This window comes from Diachasmimorpha longicaudata, chromosome 7 (genome assembly GCF_034640455.1).
Source record: "Diachasmimorpha longicaudata isolate KC_UGA_2023 chromosome 7, iyDiaLong2, whole genome shotgun sequence".
Lineage (NCBI taxonomy): Eukaryota > Metazoa > Arthropoda > Insecta > Hymenoptera > Braconidae > Diachasmimorpha > Diachasmimorpha longicaudata.
In genome coordinates this window covers 447,006-467,688 of record NC_087231.1, presented here as the reverse complement: position 1 = coordinate 467,688, position 20,683 = coordinate 447,006, and the positions used below count along the sequence as shown (strand labels likewise).

At 41.2% G+C, this 20,683-nt stretch overlaps 5 protein-coding genes across 6 annotated transcripts in view; all 5 read right to left on the bottom strand.

The window, feature by feature from the left end:
* Positions 1–3,193: 3,193 nt before the first annotated feature.
* LOC135164533 (ATP-dependent DNA helicase PIF1-like) lies at positions 3,194–3,970 on the bottom strand. The gene is made up of 3 exons (XM_064124971.1): positions 3,826–3,970; positions 3,376–3,759; positions 3,194–3,330 (listed from the first exon to the last, which is right to left on the bottom strand). Exons 1-3 carry the CDS (start codon positions 3,968–3,970, stop codon positions 3,194–3,196), a joined length of 666 nt encoding a protein of 221 aa, XP_063981041.1.
* A 22-nt stretch (positions 3,971–3,992) lies between these two features.
* LOC135164519 (ATP-dependent DNA helicase pif1-like) lies at positions 3,993–4,607 on the bottom strand. The gene has a single exon (XM_064124941.1). The coding sequence runs from the start codon at positions 4,605–4,607 to the stop codon at positions 3,993–3,995; it is 615 nt and encodes a 204-aa protein (XP_063981011.1).
* An 876-nt stretch (positions 4,608–5,483) lies between these two features.
* LOC135164605 (uncharacterized) overlaps positions 5,484–20,683 on the bottom strand; it is a 237,114-nt gene continuing 221,914 nt past the window's right edge. Inside the window, exons 1-3 of one of the 2 annotated variants that reach the window (XR_010299337.1) lie at positions 6,884–7,471; positions 6,102–6,176; positions 5,484–6,010 (exon numbers count right to left, since the gene is read on the bottom strand). The gene's annotated coding sequence lies outside the window, so the exon portion shown is untranslated. Of the gene's footprint in view, positions 6,813–6,883 lie in introns of those variants that run through there. The other variant, XR_010299338.1, reaches the window with a different exon arrangement.
* Positions 13,532–15,034, bottom strand: LOC135164518 (uncharacterized). Its single transcript, XM_064124940.1, has one exon. The coding sequence runs from the start codon at positions 15,032–15,034 to the stop codon at positions 13,532–13,534; it is 1,503 nt and encodes a 500-aa protein (XP_063981010.1).
* LOC135164507 (uncharacterized) lies at positions 15,544–19,777 on the bottom strand. The gene is made up of 2 exons (XM_064124922.1): positions 18,343–19,777; positions 15,544–18,272 (listed from the first exon to the last, which is right to left on the bottom strand). The coding sequence occupies exons 1-2, from the start codon at positions 19,775–19,777 to the stop codon at positions 15,565–15,567; spliced, it is 4,143 nt and encodes a 1,380-aa protein (XP_063980992.1). The 3' UTR covers positions 15,544–15,564.

The following is a 20,683-nucleotide window of genomic DNA, read 5'->3' as shown; positions in this document are numbered from 1 at the left end:
CGAACATGAGATTCCAGCAAGCGGGGCCGAGGACTGATCCTTGCGGACAGCCCCGGGTGGCCGGCTTGGAAACCTCTTGGTCGGTCTAGGCGATCTTGACGGTCCGATTGCCGAAGTAGCTCCGGAGCACTTCAAAGACATTCTTCGGACAGTCTCGATCCGCCAAAGACTGGAGGACTAGGGGCCACCACACGTTGTCAAAGGATCCTGAGATATCGAAGAGGAGTCCAATGACGTACCTCTTGTCGTTACCGCGTTCGACTAATTCACGTCACTCTACTATCGCGTCTTCCATGGAGCGTCCAGGTAGAAAACCATATTGACGTCCTGATAATTTGTCCTCAGTAAGGACTTTCGCCGTAAGGATCCCGTGCAGGACCTTTTCGAAAAATTTCCCGACAACCGACAAGAGGCAAATGGGACGGTAGGATTTGGGGTCGGACACATCCTTGTGAACTCCTTTGAGGAGAGCACGAAGTGTGCCGACTTTCCAAACTGTCGGGATAACGCCGTGCTTAAGGCAGGTGTTGAATAGTCTTGTAAAGATGTGAGGCATCCTCATGACGGCTACTTTTAAGACCCTAACTTCTACTAAATCGCATCCTGGGGCTTTGTCATTCTTAAGGGTCTTTACGAGACCCTTAAGTTGGTCGTCCGTCAAGTCTCGTGCGTCCTCTGTCTGAACGGTGAGGTTCCTCACCGTTCAGACAGAGGACGCACGAGACTTGAGGGTCATCGTCAGGTACGTGTGTGTCCAACAGCACCTCAGCAGTCTGACGCATCGTACGTGTCGTGCCTTTCGCGGTTCTAAGTGTGCTGAGTACCGTGCCTACACGTAATTTATCAGCCGCGTATTTATAATGAAAGCCCCAGGGATTCGCGTTACTTTCGGTCGTTATGTATCCGCGCCAGCTATTTTCCTTAGATGTTCTAAGTAGCCTGGTATACGATCGCAGGACTACACGATACCTGCTCTGTTTAATTTTTCGCGCGTCAGGGTTAGTCTCCCTTCGGTACCCGTTTCGAAGACGACTGACCAGTTTGCGTTTGCTGGTCAGCTCCTCGGTCCACCATGGATTCGCGCGACGGTAATGTCTGCGGCGCGGCATCGAGTCTTGGCAGGCTTTGGTGAGTACGTCACCCAGTACCTCTGCCATTGTCTCAACATCCGCTGGGGAGCCCAGCGGATGGTCCGCGAGTTTCTCACGGGTCTCCTCATCGAGGGTCGCCTCGAACTTTTCCCAGTCGGCCCGACGAACGTTGAACCGCATGGTAGGGCCCTCGCCGACTCCTGAGTTATTGACGCGCTGTGAGGAACTCCGGATCGCTAAACGAAAGAAAACCGACGTGTGGTCACCGTTGAACCACTCGTCCTCCAATCTCCATGCACGTATGAATTTATACATGCCAGGAGTGGCCAGTGTGACGTCAATGAACGACGTACCTGCGGCACTCCTGAAGGTTGGGCCCTGCCTAGCATCACTCGCGACGCGGAGACCGAAAGACTCGATGAGCTCACCCAGGAGGACACCACGGTCAGTGGTCCTGGGGTTCCAAAGGGAGTGTTGGGCGTTGGAATCCGCCGCCACCAGAACGCGGCGATCCCTGAGACAGCTGAGAACCTTTTCCAGCTGCCTCAGGTGGATTTCTATGTCGTCCGAGTACTGAAAATAACTGGAGACGACGAAGAAGGATCCACTGGGGACGTGGGCTTCAGCACAGATGCAATGTGCTGTACTAAGTTGGGACACGTAAGCAACCTCCACGATGGAGTTGCACGCAACGACGGCCGCCCAAGGTCGCTCTGTTGAGCTCGCGGCAATACGCATTCCGAGTCCTAGGCCACGGATGGCCCAGGTGTTCGCCTCACGAATGGCATACGGCTCTTGGAGCAACAATAACCAAGCCCTGACAGACTATTTGCGTACATTGATGGAAAAGAAGGAGGACTGGGACCTCTATCTACCATTTACCATGTTTAACTATAACACGAGACATAGCCGCGCGCGATTTGGTTAATCTTAATTGTTGTGATATTTTTTATTTAAGTCACATTTGCAGTGAGCGCACCTTATTTTAACTACTGTATGCGTAGAGCAATTGAATTATATGGATATAAATAGTCACATATAATACCACAAGTGCTTCAAAATTATCGGATATTTCCCGATAGATTCGTTGCAAACAAATGAAGGAGTCAAGTTTTTCAGGCTAAAAAATCACGAGTGCGAAGCACGAGTGATTTTTCCTGAAAAACTTGACGACTTCATTTGTATGCAGGGAACCTAGAGGGAAATATTCTATAATTTTGAAGCTCGAGTGGTATTCAGGGGATTATTTTTCCTATCCAAATTTCGGCCAAGAGAATTGTGCCATGACATGAAAAGAGGTTTATTTGGTTAAGTGTCGTTTGTTTATCAAAATTATCAAAAAATTATCGCATGTAATACCACAAGAGCTCCGAAATTATCGGATATTTCCCGATAGGTTCGTTGCAAACAAATGAACGTGTCAAGTTTTCCAGTTTAAAAATCACGAGCGCGAAGCGCGAGTGATTTTTCTGGAAAACTTGACGAGCTTATTTGTTTGCAGGAAACCTTAAGGGAAATATCAGATAATTTCGAAGTTCGAGTGGTATTCGGGAGATTATTTTTTGCATCCAAATCTTGGCCGATAGAATTGCACCATGAGACATAATTTTCAACGAATTGCCATTTAATCTGTCAGATACAATTGAGGGTTACTTCAACATTTGTTTTTTTTTATATATATCAACATGCAAAATTTCCAGTGAAATTTCCAAGAATATCCGCTGAAATACCGTGTTGACTATACAAAATAACGTCGAATGGTGCAATCCTATTGGCCAAGATTTGGATGGGAAAAATAATCGCTGATATTCGAGGTAGGCTATACAAAATATCCACAAATGGTGCAATTCTATTGGCTGAAATTTGGGTGGGAAAAATAATCAATGTAATATTTAAATTCAAAATAATTATACCAAAATGATCCTGAAGTAATGGCGTATGACGTTGAACACGTCATCATTTCGTAAACATGGATCTTTAAAAATTACTGATATATTCACAGCTGATCTATTTCCCACTTGTCGGCAACATGCAAAATTTTAAATGTCTTGAAGCTGTAAGACGACTTGGAAAATACAGGAGTTTCGATAAGATATAGATATTTACATTTTATAGAGTTCAGAATAGACGTAATTTTTTATAACGTTATTTTCTCTTTGATCTCCTAAGAAAATTATCAACGAATCCCATGATCGTACTCGTGAGAATGCTACGTACAATTGTCCATGGTTGAAGACATCTTTACGAAGATCAATTCCAATTTGATTAAATGTTTATCCTTGACTTTTATTTATCGTCATCGCAAATGCTAGTTTTATAGGAAATTGTCTTCGCTTGAAAGTAAAAGGATAAGTATCTTCACAGAAAAGGGTGATACGGTGTATAAAGACAATATCTCCTGCTTTTTCGCCGGTCAGAATTCGGCATCGTAAAAGGTTATTAGCGAGTTCTAAGACCTGTAACCGAGTTCCATTGAATAAACCTTCGTTGACCCTGAGATTACGAATAAGCATAATTATACAATTATTACGTAATCGTAATTCATGTGGTGGAAGATTAGGAGGATTCAATGTATTCAAGTATTCTGGTAATATTGAATCTGCAATGTCTCCATTGTCACAATTTTCAATGCTATTTATACTCGTATAAATGCGCTCAGTGGTTTTGTCTAACAATTATACGACATTGTTATTGATCTCTTCTACATCAACATTATGGGAAGGGGTTCTCCAACGGTGTATAAATGAGCAAGTAGATACTAATAGAATAGGGGGCGTGTTATTGTTATTGATCTCTTCTACATCAACATTCCGTGCTGATAAGACAGCTATTTTTGATAGATCTCCGTATTTTTGTTCAAGAATGAGATTTTTGAACATTTTATTACTTATGTCTGCATTTTTAGGAGCTACGCAATTTTTCTGGGGCTAATATATTATTGTCATTGTCATTGAGAAGACCATCGCCAAGGGACAACAAATATTTGGCAAATTTCTCTTCTCCTGGCAAGGTTCTCATATTTTCCGTCAATGAAAAAACTTGAAAATTTTTCCACAGGTGACTGAATCTGATGCATAAATTAACCAATTCGGATCGAGTAGCATTTGGTTTAACTGGTAAGAGTTGTCTGAAGTCTCCAACTAAAAGCATTATTTTTCCTCCAAATGGTAAATCACTTTTCATAAAGTCGCGCAATGTTCTATCAATTAATTCCAAAGCATACCTTGGTGCCATTGGAGCTTCATCCCAAATGAAAATATCTGCTTCTTTGAGATATTTTGCATCCTTCGATTGACATTTAAAGTGTGACACTGAATCTGAAAAAATAGGAACAGGCATACCGAAGGTCTTATGCACAGTTTTTCCATGTGGCAATAATATTGCTGCTATACCAGTAAACGCCATGGTACAGATTTTTTTTCCTTTACTTTTCAGAAGATGATAACGTGTGGTGTACACAAATGTTTTTACAGATCCTCCAGGTCCGTCAATATAAAAACATGGATTCGAAATCATGATCTGCTATGCTTCTACAACTTGCAAGACTTTATCGACAATTTCTTTTTGTTTAGCATTTAACTTTGCATATTGGGCTTGACCAATTTCTTCATGTTGTTCGAGTCTTAAATCATCACTATCAACTGTGTCAATATTTTGTTCAAATTCAGATAGCGATGGCATCATAGGAAATTTGCTGATGTCAGATCTTTCGTAACTGAGAAAACAGTTGATCTCAATGTATGCTCTTGAGTATGCTTCTAAGATTCCATAGTTCCTTTGAAAATACTGTGACATAGCGTCCTTGAACGTTTCCCATAGCTCTTCAGGATGATTTGGTTGACAATGTACTAAAATACGTACGAATAATCGTCTTAATTGTCAAGGCATCATCCAAATTTCACCTTCTGTCATTGCACGATTCCACTCCGTATCGTCTTCAATTAAACCTAATGCCAAGCATGTGCTATGGAACGAATCACATATTTGACCATTCACAGTTCGAAGATTTTCAAAGTTTATTGCTCCTTTCGTTGTTATTAATAGTAATCTTAAAAGAAAAAGTTCTAATTGAGTCGGACTAACAGAGTACATTCGTCCAAAAGATTTGAATTGCGCCTTTCGTTTAACCCAATGAGCCCCATTTGATCCAGTTGTTATCTTGAATACGTAATGAGATGGTATCTCCGAGTACGTATATTTTTTAGCTTCAGGATCACGTTGATTCAGTGCAAAATAATCAATTAACATAGTTTTCTTGCGATGCTGGAATTCCCATCCAAATAGAACACTCGGGATTGGTCTATTCTAATGCTACATGATGATGATATATTATGGACTGTTGGGCCAGCCGTTTGTGCCGGAGTATCAAGTTCCAAAAGTACTCGATTATTGGATTGACCTGAAGCAATTGAGTTAGCGGGAATCGTGTGACGGCAAGCTCGCTGTCGATCAGCATTTTTTTGGCGCTTAATTCTTTTTAACTCTTCTTCTTCTTCTTCTTCAGAACGTATGATGTTTCGTTTAGGCATTGTGGTTTATTATCGGGATTTGATTGTCTGAAACTCAATCTAAAATTGTGTAGATCTTTGTATAATATTGCAGATTTTTTATGGTCAGTTGAATCAAATTTGACATTTACATTAGAAATGTGTTTGTTGTTTGCTATTTGCTATAAGTTATTTGTTATTGATTATTTGTCATTTGTTATCTGTTACTTGTATTTCATTATATAGTATCAAATCAAACCACTTTTCCTGAAAAATTTCAAATCATGCAGAAATGATATAAATAACACTATTTTTTTCACCAATAATGTCAATGCAGTGCAATCTTTATTGTTTCATTTTATTTATTGTTTACAAAGTAATTTACATTTCTTGTTTCTTGAAATAACTTATAAATGTTTTGTGACCATGTACCTGAAAAAGAATTACGGTGATTATGAAATTGTTGTGATAAATTGATAAATCTACTGGATTTTTTTTTCAGAGTTATTAAAAATGAGCTCACCTTTATGTTTTGCTTAAATGAGTGGTATAGATTGTGAAGAGTGGCGATGGGAAACCTCTCTCTGGGCGAAGTTTTCTGCGAATGATTAAACAAGGGATTTTGAATTTTCATCGACCTTTGGTTATAACTGAATTATTTTTCCAACACCCTACATTAATATCAAAGTTAGTTTTCCTCCTTCAGGTTATTCTACGATTTTCATATATTCGATCCTCCACAATGAAATCAATGCCAAAAAATTTCCTAACTCTTTTAACGTCGCGAGTAATAAATCCCCCTCCGCACCAGGACAATTAATTTGTTTCCATTAGTCAAAGAAAAAATAAGGAAAAATAAAAATCAATAACAAAATCACTATTTCATCATTGAGCGCTATCATCTCAGTGATTAGAATTTCATAAATTTCATGTTAATTTTTATTCTTCGACTCTCATTACTATTAGTACTCAATGCAGTAGTGATTTTTTTATTAATTTTTTTTTTTTTCAAAAGATTGGAGTGAATTAATTTCCCTGACACGAAGTGAAATTTATCACTCGAAAATTTAGCAAAATTAAATACATTTTTCGGTACTTATTATTTCATTGCTGAGGATAAAATAGTTAGAAACCATAGAATGGGTTAGAGAAAAATTAATTTGGAGACCTTCAATTATGATCTTTAGTCTGCAGCAAAGTCACTTTTGACACCGAGGAATCGAGTTGTAACAGACTACGAAATTGAAAAAACTATTATTAATAGCATTAATAATGAAAATATTGATTAAATTCATTAATACCTACATTGGAAAACTTTCTTCACTGGATTTCCTATCAATAGTTAAATTATTGGATGATGTCAGTTTAATATATGATCGTTTCCCACCCTTGTTAATGTCATTCACTGCGTAGATATTTGAATATCGGTATAATAACATAAATGATCTCGCACTCTGTTTTCAGTCATAGTCGCACTCTGTTTTCAGTCATAATCTCTGGGCTAATTAACTATCACTCACAATGTCTGCACTGATGAAATATTTAATAATTGTAACAATAATAACTTCACAGCCGATTAAATGGATTACAATTTATAAGGGATCAGATGAAGGTTATGACACATGCAAACTCGTTGCCCGAACAGGAATTAATTCATTATTAATGTTGATCACACTGTTTATTAGGCTATTGGTTTTTTTCTAGTGAGATTATTTTTTCTAGGGACATTTTGTCCGAGAGATTTTCGCGCAGGACTTCAAAAAATCAAAAAATGGTGATCCTATATTCGACAGATAATGTTAAGAAAGCTAACAAATACGAATGATTCAATAACTTTAACCTATTAATTATTGTACATTTTGTGACCTTTTGTCTAATTATTAATTATTAATTAGAGGGCGGGTCAAATATTAAATAAAAAGGGGCAGAGGCTGTTGATATTAAGTATATTTAATTATTAATGATAATCAGTAAGATATTACAAAGTATGTCCAAATTACAATGAAAAGAAATAATGCCTGTTTCTGGGAATTCTCAGGGGGGGGGGGGCAGGCAGGTCGCTTGTCGGACCACTTTTGATTTTATACAAAGAAAAAGGGGGTGGCTCTAATTTGTGAAAAAAGGGGAGAATTGAGGGATCCACTAATAATAATAATAAGAATAATACAATGATAATATTAATGATATCTAGAAAAAGAATAGGGTTAATTGACACCGTTGGAGGGGTTCTAAGAATCGTAATTGGGGGGAAATGACGCCGCTGGTACTCACTCGGCCGATAATAATTTTCCGAGTTCCTGGGGGTTTTGTCCTCCTTATTTGGGTCCTCTGGGTCTCAAGCCTCTTCCTGGGGGGCAATTGGTGGATCCTGGTCCACGGATGAGCCTCTCTTCCAATTCGGACGATCCTGGGCCACTTCACTAATTGTCTTCGATTTATTATATCAGATAACGGGGCGCACAATATAGCTTTAATCGACAGCTGAACGACGAGTGGCGATCTATTAGCCACTTGAGGACCTCCTCGAAGTATTCGGGGGTCCTCGGCCCATTTTCGTCCGTTTGCGGGCTGAGTTATTCACCTTCCCCTGATCCACCGATCGATGCTTGTGGGCATCTTCGGGGGCCGAGGGGCGGCGGGGTGACGCACTACGCAACGTGCGTGTGCGCCCATTGTCCTGCAACGCGTGGTGAACAGGGGACTGCGGCGGGGCGGGGCCCGCTACGTCATCCGCTTCTTCTTCCAAGTGGGAGCGTGGAGAGTAGTGGTCCGCGGGAAGGAGGGGGACGGCCTACGTCATGCCATCCTTCAGTGGTGCCTCTTTCTGATGTTTCTCGCGCTGTCCGAGCGCGGTAAGTAGGGGATCGGGGGAGGGGGAAGGATTTATGGGAAGGGGTTCTCCAACGGTGTATAAATGAGCAAGTAGATACTAATAGAATAGGGGGCGTGCGGAGGGGAATGTCAACATAACCTCTAAGGTTATGTTGCCTCGTCACAATTTATTTTGCCTTTATTAGAGAGATTTTCCGTAGAACTCTTTCCATCTTTTACAACATAGTAGGACCATACATCACAAAGTTTCATCTTTTTATTATATACTATCACAAAGTTTTTTTTATAAACAATATGTTAATCTTTGAGACCATCAATTGACATATGTAAAGGGTTCACTCAATGTCAAATTATATTATGAAACTTATATCTAATAGCATTGTTTTCTTCAAATCTTATAGAACTCTTCTCCATGAAAATACTGATGAGTTGCGGTCTCTATCGATAACAATAACAGCAATTATATTTTTAGTTTTCTATTAATCACATATAATACCACAAGAGCTCCGAAATTATCGGATATTTCCCGATAGGTTCGTTGCAAACAAATGAACGTGTCAAGTTTTCCAGTTTAAAAATCACGAGCGCAAAGCGCGAGTGATTTTTCTGGAAAACTTGACAAGCTTATTTGTTTGTAGGGAACCTTGAGGGATAATCCCTCAGATAATTTCGAAGTTCGAGTGGTATTCGGGGGATTATTTTTCCCATCCAAATTTTGGCGAATAGAATTGCACCATGAGACATAATTTTCACCGAATTGCCATTTAATCTGTCAGATACAATTGAGGGTTACTTCATCATTTGTTTTTTTTTATATAGGCAACATGCAAAATTTCCAGTGAAATTTCCAAGAATTTCCGCTGAAATACCGTGTTGGCTATACAAAATAACGTCGAATGGTGCAATCCTATTGGCCAAGATTTGGATGGGAACAATAATCGCTGAAATTCGAGGTGGGCTATACAAAATATCAATAAATGGTGCAATTCTATTGGCTGCAATTTGGATGGGAAAAATAATCAACGTAAAACATCAATGAGAAAAACTCGTTGCACTCCGGGAATGCAGGCAGAAGTGAAAACTTGAACTTATGGCGCGTTGTGCACTTTTTTGGGTGGGCACTTTTTGAATGGACATGAAATATAATAATTTAGAAACTATATTCGAAAGAAGTGGTTTTATTTAAATGAGTAAATATTAGTAAATAGTACATACAAAATTTATCAATTCTCATCCATAATTTCAACAACTCTTAAATCATCATTATCAGTATTTTCATCAAATTCTAAAACTGAAACGATAGGTCTATGGCAACTAAAGTGTGAAATGAACAATTTTGATTTAAATCTATTTATATTTCTTGTGAATACTGCACCACTAGTAGTTTCGTATTTTTTTGTGCTAAGATTGCGATCATTGGACATCGTTAAATCAAATTCATGTAAAACCGCATCCATTTTCAAGACAAATCTATAATCAAAAATAAAAATGTAGATTTTTTTAAAGCTATCATCGTAGCATATATATTTTTCCGACAATCCGAATTCCCGATCGTCGATTCACGTTTGTTGTAAGAAAGTTCTGGTTCGGAGGGGATCGGTGTGGGTGGGTTTGAGCGGTCCAAAAAAAATATTAGATAAAATTACACTACACGTCACTTATTTATTCACTAATACAAGTTATCAGACTTGATAATGTCAGTAATTAATAGATTAAACAATGAGCGGTGCTTTATAATTTAACTTTAATTGTTTGAGCGGTCAAGAGAATATTTTAATGGATATCCGAGAAACGATTAGCACACGTGTTGCTTGCAACGTAGCCCGGAAGCGAGTGGTCGAGCGGAATCACCCGATCGATCAAATTGGTCGATTTCGGGGATCCTCGTGGTCGGCGGTGGGGCAGCTTCCCTATGCAGGATAGCTAGGAGCGGTCCAGGAAGTGGCGCCCCATCACCCAAAAAATGTGAGGTAGGCCCATAGCAACAACTGGGTTGTTATGGTTTTGCCTGACGGTGAGCAGGCTTAAGTGTTGGTGGTGGAATCCTGTCAATTTTCAGGAATTCCAACAGACGTATAAAAAAGTAGTTTGTATTGCACATAACGCGAAAGGCTATGATTCACAATTCGTTCTGACAGACGTCATGAAACGCATTAATTAAAGCAATAATTAACGGAACAAACATTATCTTGATGGATTTTGGGGATAATAAATTTATAGATAGTTTGAACTATTTTCACATGGCTCTTGCAAGTTTACCGAAAGCTTTTGGATTGGGGAATATAGCGAAAGGCTATTTTCCACATTTTTTCAATACAAAAGACAATCAAAACTACGTAGGGCCTATACCTGATAGAAAATATTACGGTGCTGACACTATGGGTGTACAAGATCGTGAAAAATTCTTATCGTGGTATAATGACCGCGTCGAAGAAAATTATGAATTTGATTTTCGTAGAGAAATTCTTCATTCTTCATTATTGCAGACTTGATGTTACAATTTTGAAACGAGCCTGTGTTGAATTTCGAAAACTGATTATGAATGCTGGAAATGTCTGTCCTTTTACAGAGTGTGTAACGATTGCTTCTACATGCAGGCGTATTTTTCAAACAAATTTCTTAAAAGACAAGCAGATAGGCATTATACCTCAGGGAGGATATCGGTTAGGGAAAGCGCAGTCGAAAATCGCAATTGAATGGCTCTTGTGGCGCGAACATTGCGAGAATCATCGAATAATACATGCCGGACGAACTCCTGAACACAGAACAACATCAGGCCTGCGTCTAGATGGTTTTTGGGAGGATACCGCGAATAATAATAAAAAATATGCATATCAGTTCCACGGATGTTATTGGCACGGATGCCCACGGTGTTTCAAATTCAATAGAGATAAAGAGTTAAGTCACAAGGATACACTAGAGAGTCGATATGAGAGAACAGGGGCGATTACACGGGAATTGCGACACTCGGGTTATGAAGTCGTTGAAATGTGGGAATGCGATTTTATTCGTCAAAAAAAGACAGATCGTCCGTTGGCGAATTTTGTAGAAAACGTTGATCAGCAGATGTTTATAGCCCTGGATCCAGGCGATGCATTTTTCGGGGGACGAACAGGAAATACGGTAACACATTATGATGTAAAAGACAATGAAAAAATTCGCTATGTTGACGGTTGTTCGTCGAACACATGAGGAATTTGCAAATATAATGTTTAATCCTGAAATTGAAGTAACAGGACTTGTTCCTGTCGATAACGGCACTCTCTTCATGTCCTGGAAACATTTAAACGAAGCCGCGGAAATGTCCATTAAGGCTAATGTCGTTATTGCGGCATATCCAACCGCTCACGCGCGTCTAAAGTTATATTCTTATCTAGAAGAACAACAAGAACGTGTTTTATATTATGACGCAGATTCGGTCGTTTACGTTAGCGATGGAATAAATGAATTACCACTAGGGAATTTTCTAGGGGATTTGACCGACGAGGTGGAGTGCTACGGAGAAGGAAGTTTTATTACTTCTTTTGCCTCTGGGCGGCCTAAATTTTACACTTATCGCGTAAAAAAATCGGACGGCAGTATCGCGGAAGTTAGTAAAATAAATGGGGTTAGACTGAATTATGAATCGCGTATACTAATTCATTACGACTCGATTCGCGCGCTCCTTGTCGATAAAGCAGATCCCTACCAGATTGACTATCAGGGTATTCGTCGGAGAGTGTATCATGACGTCATCACGACACCTGAGAGCAAAATCATACATGTGACAGGCCCAAAACGGCGGCTTGATGGTTTTGCGACTCTGCCCTATGGTTTCAAAAAACCGCGGTTTAACCGCTGCTAGTTGGCGCGCACTGTTTATTGAAAAATTAAGTATTTTATGCATGTAGATCGATTGATGTACTTTTGTATAATATTGTTATGCACTAATAACGGTTATAGGCCTTCATTATTTAATAATTAATTAAGCAATTTAATGAGCAGGGGGTTATCCCGACACTCGATCAATATTTATTTGTAGAGTCGAATAGTTATTATCAATGGATAGGGAATCGTTAGTAGATGATAAATAACCAAATTCCATATTTTTAAGTTTATTTGTTCACTGGATATTCATTATTTAAAAAATGGGCCCTACAGTGTTCACATTTGCGCAGAGCCTCCTGGTGTCAGGAGGCGGACCTACATTTTTACCGACACTGTGGAATTCTGGGAATCTACGTTTCCGGGAGGGCTTACCGATTCTCAGGGGGGCGCCGCCGTCAGCTTTGACTGGCGGGTTTTTAGCCGTTCGTATTTCGAATTGAAAAACGAAGTTTCAAAAACCCGCGGCCCGCGAAAATGAAAATTAGCTGTAAGAAAAATGTAATTTTAATAAGGAAAATAAATAAATAAATAAATAAAGTCTTCAAGTTTTTTTCCCACCCAATTCCTATTCACTAATAATTTAAAAATAACAGAAGTGAATGTTTAAAAAAAAAAACAAATAGGAACACAACCATTTATTTTATAAATTTTTTTTATTACAAAAAACTTAAATCTAAACTACATTTTTTTTTCGTCTTAATAATAATGATCTTAAGACTAATATACTTTTTTCTTCTGAATATTTAAACTTAAAACTAAGGGAAATAAACTGAGGGAAATAAATAAATATGGAAAAAATAAAATATTTATTAAAAAAAAAAATTTATTAAAACATAAAACTTTGTTAGGGATTTGATGAATTTAACCGGGTAGGGTGGATTGGAAGCGGAAGTGGAGAGATGATTTTCCAACTCGGGATGGTGACAAAAAACACGTTGATTATGCCGTAAGGCGATCCAATATAATTTAACCCAAATGTACACTATTTACACGTGATAACTTTCCAATAATGATGATGATGCTAATTATACAATATTCGATGATAATGAACCAAAATTGATATAAGAAAAGATGAATCAATCCGATAAAGCCACGATACAAAAACCTGATGAGATCACGATATTTGATGCGATTTAGTTGATGGATGAACACGAAATGAAGTGAGGTCAGCGTAGCCCCCCTTGGCACGCGAGCCCCTTCCCGAATCCTCCCGATATTGTCCGATCGATCCAGTGGTCTGGATCAGCCTCAAATTTATACATTCCGCCCGCCTTCATCATCGGAGGATGATGAATGATCCTCTTGTTGGTCTTCCTCCTCTGTGCTGATTGGTAATGGAACCACCTTGTTGATGTGTCTGGTGTAGGTATTTGCACCTCCTGCCCCAGTGGTGATGTCTACCACCCTTGTGAGATTCTCATCACTTGGATGAACCCTTGATACTCGTCCTAGAGGCCACTTTGTTGGTGGATACCTATCGTCAATGATGAGGACTAGTGTTCCGACCTTGATGTCATCGGTTGATCTTTTCCATTTGTAGATGGTTTGATAATGATGCATACACTCCCTTGACCACCTGTCCCAGAATTGCTGAGCGATCCTTGCGATCATTTTCCACCTTGTGAGACCTTCTATTTTCTGATTGATGAGTGATGGCTCTGGAACTGCGTTGATGGGTTCCCCAATGATGAAGTGTCCAGGTGTGAGGGCTCTGCAGTCATCAGGATCGTCTGATAGAGCGCAGAGAGGCCTCGAGTTAAGTTGCGCCTCGATTTGAATGATAAGTGTATTGAGTTCCTCGTACGTGAGCACCAAATTCCCTGTGAGCCTTTTTAGATGAAATTTCACAGATTTCACCGCAGCTTCCCATTTCCCACCCATGTGGGGTGATTGCGGTGGGATGAAGATCCATTTTGTGCCGTTTGATGCCAGTTCGTTGATGATGTGATGAATTTCCTTCCTTGATTCGTCTAAAAGCCTGCCCAGCTCATTGTTTGCTCCCATGAATGTCTTAGCATTATCACTGCTAAGTGTAGCACAGATACCTCTCCTTCCAGTGAATCGTTTGTATGTCTCGATGAATGCCTGTGATGTTAAATCTGTGAGTAGTTCAAGGTGAATTGCTGATGTGGCAAGACACACAAAAACTGCGATGTACCCATGATATTGTCGAGCTCCTGATCCTCTCCATCTGCTGATTTTGATAGGACCTGCGTAGTCCACCCCTGCGTGATTGAATGGCCGTGCTGATGTGATTCTTCTTGGAGGCAGCTGTCCCATAAGCTGCTGTCCCCTGATGGCTCGATGTCGTGCGCAGATGACGCACTTGCGAATATGCGATTTTACAGGATGACGACCCCCGATGATCCAATATTTGTGTCTGATGTGTGCCAACGTTGCCTGTACTCCTCCATGAAGAGTTTTCCGATGAGCCTCCTCGATGACCAGTGCTGTGAGCCTTGATTGTCTTGGTAGAATTGATGGGCTCCTGGCTTCTGGCTGAAGATTTGATCGTTTCAGCCGCCCGCCTAGGCGAATGGTCTGATTCTCATCCAGATAAGGAATTAGCCGTGCCATTGGATGATTATTTGCGATGTCTTGTCCATTGATGAGGCGATTGATGACTTGTCCAAAATTCTCCTGTTGTGTATAGTTGATCCAAAAGATTCTGGTCTCCTCCAGTTCTTCTGGCAAGATATCTAATTCTCTTGGGACTGGCTCCCCTCTCATGTTGTTGATGACTCTCCTGAGAGTCATCAACAACTCAGCATCCGATTATGCACCCGATGCATAATCGGAAGGTCCCGGGTTCAAATCCCGGTCTGGACTATCCATTTTTTCAGTAATTTTTCTTGCAAAATTATGGAGAATTATCCTGTTCCCCTTCCTACCTCATCCAAAATCCTATCCAACGATTTCCTTTGACGTCACAAGAAATGTGGAACGCTATATAAACTTCCCGTCTTGTTGATAAAAATGATTGCCGAATGAAGGACGGCGGTGCTCCATATAGGCAAGAAAAGTGAATCGAAGAAATGGCTAGGAGCCGGATAGCTCAGTTGGGAGAGCACCCGATGCATAATCGGAAGGTCCCGGGTTCAAATCCCGGTCTGGACTATCCATTTTTTCAGTAATTTGTCTTGCAAAATTATGGACAATTATCCTGTTCGCCTTCCTACCTCATCCAAAATCCTATCCAACGATTTCCTTTGACGTCACAAGAAATGTGGAACGCTATATAAACTTCCCGTCTTGTTGATAAAAATGTTCTCTACACTCGGATCTCTTCACTCAGGATCTCTCGCCGAGATCCTGAGCAACCTGTCGAGTGTAGAGAACCTCTCCAAGAAATCTTCAGGTCTCTCCAGATTCAGTGCCACCGGATGTGCAGACACTGGCCTTTCCTCCAGTGCTGCTTCTGCCGTAGATTCGGTTGATGTTGATGATGATGATGGCCAGTTTTCCATTGATGATTGCAGCCATGATGGACCATTCCACCACAGCTGATGATTTACAAGTTGATGTGGTGATAATCCCCGTGATGCGCAGTCTGCTGGGTTCTCGACTCCCCTGATATGTTTCCATTCAGCTGCTGGTAATGAGTTCTGAATTTTGATCACTCGATTCTGAACAAAGTCCTTCCACCTTGATGGGTGTCCATTGATCCATGTGAGCGCCACCGTGGAGTCAGACCAAAGAAAGAGTTGTAGATTCTCTTTCTCCAGCATCTTTGTGATGTAGATGACCAGATTGGTCAAGATGACAGCAGCTGTCAATTCCAAGCGAGGAATTGTCATTTTCTTAAGTGGTGCGACCTTGGTTTTTGCACTCACCAAGATGACTGATGACTCAGATTGATGATTGTCCACTCTGATGTATACTGCGGCACCCATTGCCTGATTCGATACGTCAGCAAACCCATGAAGTTGGATGTTGCTTGAAGTTGACGATGTTTGAAGCCACCGTGGGATTGATATTTGATCCAGATTTGAGAATTCCTCCCTGAATTCTTTCCAACGTTTGATGTGACTCAAGGGCAGTGGATCATCCCAACCAATTTTCAGAAGCCACAGCTCTTGGATGAAGATTTTCGCCCTGATGATAACCGGTCCGATGAGTCCCAGAGGATCGTAAATCTGGGCGATCTCTGAGAGGATTGTCCTTTTGTTGATTTGTTCCGTTGATGGCTTCCTTGATTTATAGATGAAGCTGTCTGAATCAGGGTTCCAGCACAGTCCCAATACTTTGACCGTCTTGTCCTCGAATTCTACCGCCGATGTTGATTTTGTTGATAATTGAAGATCCTGTAGGATTCCTTGTTGATTCGAGATCCATTTTTGCAGTGGCATGCCGCCCGCCATGCAAAGATTGATAAGCTGATTGATGAGTTCTTTGAGCTGTTCCTCAGAATCAGCTCCCCCATAGATATCATCGACATATCTCCCTTTGGTTAGAGAGACAGCCGCCAGTGGATATTGATGTCCCTCGTCCTCCACTAGTTGTTGAAGAATTCGTAGAGCCAACCATGGTGCACACGTTTGCCCATACGTCACCGTTGTCAATTGATATGTGATGATTTTCCCCTCCTCATCCTTCCACAGGATTCTTTGGAGATCCCAGTCTTCTTGATGAACCTTGATTTGACGGAACATCTTCAGAATGTCCGTTCCGACGATTAATCGAAAAGTTCTCAACCAGATGAGAACGTCTGAGCCTTCCGTTTGCAGTTTTCCTCCTCCATGAAGTATGTCATTGAGCGACACTCCTGATGTTGTCTTGCTGGAACCGTTGAAGACGACCCTGAGTTTTGTGGTGATGCTGTCTTCCCTTAAGACACCGTGATGAGGCAGATAGTAGCTCACTGATGGTTCTGATTCCTCTGAGACACGTCTCATGTGTCCCAGATCCTCATATTCCCTGATGAAGTCCTTGTAGAGTTTTCCATACTCTTGATTTGCCACTTGATTTGCCACTTTCTTCGCCGTTCTATTTAACAATTGTAGAGCATGTCTCCTAGACTCTCCCAATGCTGATAGTGATGTTTTGAGTGGGAGGCGTACTACGTACCGTCCCTCACTGTCTCTTGAATGTGTGTTCCTGAAGTGTAATTCACACTCCTGATCGTCTTGATTGAGAAGAATTTCCTTAGATGATGAAAGTTCCTCCTGGACCCAGAATTTCTTAAGAAGATCCAACAGCTGCTCAGTCGGAGACTCTCGTACTGCAGTTAGAGAAAACTTCGGCTTGCAGTCTGTACAGCAGACCGTCCCAGAAACTATCCAGCCAAAGATGGTTTGTTGCGCAACAAGTTGATTATCCGGAGATTTGATAACCTCATGCCCGATGATTTGACCATAATGATCAGCTCCGATGATGATGTCGATAGGACCAGGTTTAAGATAGTTGTTATCCGCCAATTGAAGATGTTGAAGATGATTTGCCTCTTCCTTTGCGCAGTGAATTGATGGTAATGTTGATGTGAGCTTGGCCAGGATGTGGGCAGTGATTTCGATCTGATGTTGATCGTTGAACCGAGATTGAAGTTTGACCTTTACTGCTCCACGAGTCAACCCTGACGCCAGGCCTCCTATTCCAAAGACTCTGAGATGTGATGATGATCGACGAAGACGAAGAAGTTGTACCATTTGATCAGTGATGAATATGACCTCTGATCCCTGATCAATCAGAAGCCTGACCGTATGATGAGAACCTGTTGATGTTGATGTAAGTGCTTTAGCTGTTGCCAACAGCACAACCCGTTGACTCGCTGAATTCGATGATGATTGATGTGTGACCTTGATGTCAGAGGACGACCCCGATGTCTCTGATTTCGCTAATGATGTTGCTGATACTTGCAGATGACCAATTGAACTCTCAATTGATCCCGATGCCTTTGATGTTGATTCACTCCCCTGTGAGATCTCTAAAGAGTTGAGAGAGTCGTAAATTCTCTCTGTCTCCGTTGAACTCGGTGATGATGATGTTGATGATGAACCTAGGGATGGAGACAACCAGATGAGGGGCGTATCATTTGCAAAAATAGAGTAATAAAAATGATACTTAACCTCTCGATCCGGATGCTCCGTGACCTCCCTGGTTTTCCTCGATTGCTGAAACTGATGGTCGACTCTTCTGTCTTTCCAGTTCCTGGCGATGTTCGAAGGACCCATCATGGATTAAGGTGTCATGTGGGCCCTTGCATTTCTGGCAATGACGTGTGTCTTTGCAGAGGTCCGCCCGATGAGGACCAAAGCAATTGTAACACAACGCGCTGTTGGTGATGAATTCCCTGCGTTCCAGTGGAGTCTTAGCCATGAACTTGTCACACTTGAACCCTAGCCAGTGTGAACCGTCACAGTGTCGACAAGAAGGCCCTGATGATGATTGCCCTGATGACTTATCGGTGTTTGATGAGTTCCCTGATGCCTGATAGGTGTAGATTGATGATTTCCCCATGGCCTTCTGCGAGATAGAGTTCTTAGCCGAGATGTTGACCTTGGATGTCCTCACCGGATCTTCCCTCTCTACGTTCTCCAAGGCTCGAGCTCTGGCCTCCAAAAACTCGAGGAAGTCCTTGAGAGGACGGGGATTCCTTTCCGATCCCAGATGTACTTCCCACGCCTTCTTGGTGTCCAGATCGATGACCCTTCTGATTACTCTTGATACAATCATGTCCCAGTGTTCCACCGGAGCACCAAGAGTTTGCAATGCATCCAGGGCTTGATTGACCTGATGAACCAAGTTTGATAAGCCTTTCGCTGATTTCTCATTGATTGGCTTGAGATCCAAGATGTGATGGATATGAGCCGAGATGATTAACCTAGGATTGTCGTAATGACTCTTGAGTTTTTTCCAGGCGATCTCGAAGTTCTCCGCTGAGACCTGTAGATTCGAGATCATATTGTATGGCTCCCCTTTGAGTGCGTTCTGGAGTCTGATCATCTTCTGAACAGCTCCCACCTTTGCTCTGGATTTGACGATTGAAGTGAAGACATCTTCGAACGTCTTCCACTCCTCAAATTTCCCATCGAAAACCTTGATATCCAGTTTAGATAGATAGTCCTTGTCGCTTTCCTCTTGCTCGACCTTGATCTTCCTGATCTGAGCTTGTAACGATGCGATTGCCCCTATCGCAATTTCGTAAATCTCCATGACTTCTCCGTAGGTGTCGAGCGTGATGTAGTCCGATTTGGCCATGTGTGATGGGTATGCCTTGATGATGTTCACATGGTTGGATCGGAACTCTCCATAGTGGGTCTCAATGATTCTCTCCCTCCCCTTCAGCCGTTCCGGTGTGACCATATCTACCGTGCACCCTTCGATCGTGGTGAGGGTATCCCTTAGACGATCCTTTAATTGAAATTGTAGTGCCAAGAGCAGCTCAAATTGAGTCTGCTCCATAGTCGCTCCATGATCTGATTGATGGACTGAAGGGGTTGGCGTTCTTCCCCCATTGCTCTCCTGATCATCCTCACTCTGACTATGCTCCGCGTCAGACATGATAATCCTGATTTATTTTTGAATTAACTAAATTCGTTGATAGGGAGCCCCGTTGTTTACTTCCCGATGATCCTAACCGCCTTGCGATGAAGGAAAACCCGGTTGATGAGAACCGCTTTCCACAGATGTGAAACCACGCCGATGAGAAACCCAATTTGACCTTCTGTTCATGAGAACCCCTGATAATATATTTCGACTTACTGTGATATTCGTGTTTACGAGATGAAAATTGTCCAGTTGTTCGAAACTGGAGCGCACGTCGAAATCAAAACAACATTCCTCTGTTGCGATCGCTTTCCCCCACTCCCGATCGATGAGGTCACCACGTTTCTCCGAGTTTGAATGTTAATATTTTAAATTAATCGCCACTTCACTTAAACACTTCCAGATCCGGCTCGAAGGACCATTTTGTTAGGGATTTGATGAATTTGACCGGGTAGGGTGGGGTGGAAGCGGAAGTGGAGAGATGATGTTCCAACTCGGTATGGTGACAAAAAACACGTTGATTATGCCGTAAGGCGATCCAATATAATTTAACCCAAATGTGCACTATTTACACGTGATAACTTTCCAATAATGATGATGATAATTATACAATATTCGATGATAATGAACCAAAATTGATATAAGAAAAGATGAATCAATCCGATAAAGCCACGATACAAAAACCTGATGAGATCACGATATTTGATGCGATTTAGTTGATGGATGAACACGAAGTGAAGTGAGGTCAGCGTAGCCCCCCTTGGCACGCGAGCTCCTTCCCGAATCCTCCCGATATTGTCCGATCGATCCAGTGGTCTGGATCAGCCTCAAATTTATACAAACTTAAAACTAAAATACAAATTTTTTTTTTTTTAAACATTAAATTGTATTAAAATTTTTTTTTGGTTTTTCCTACGGCTC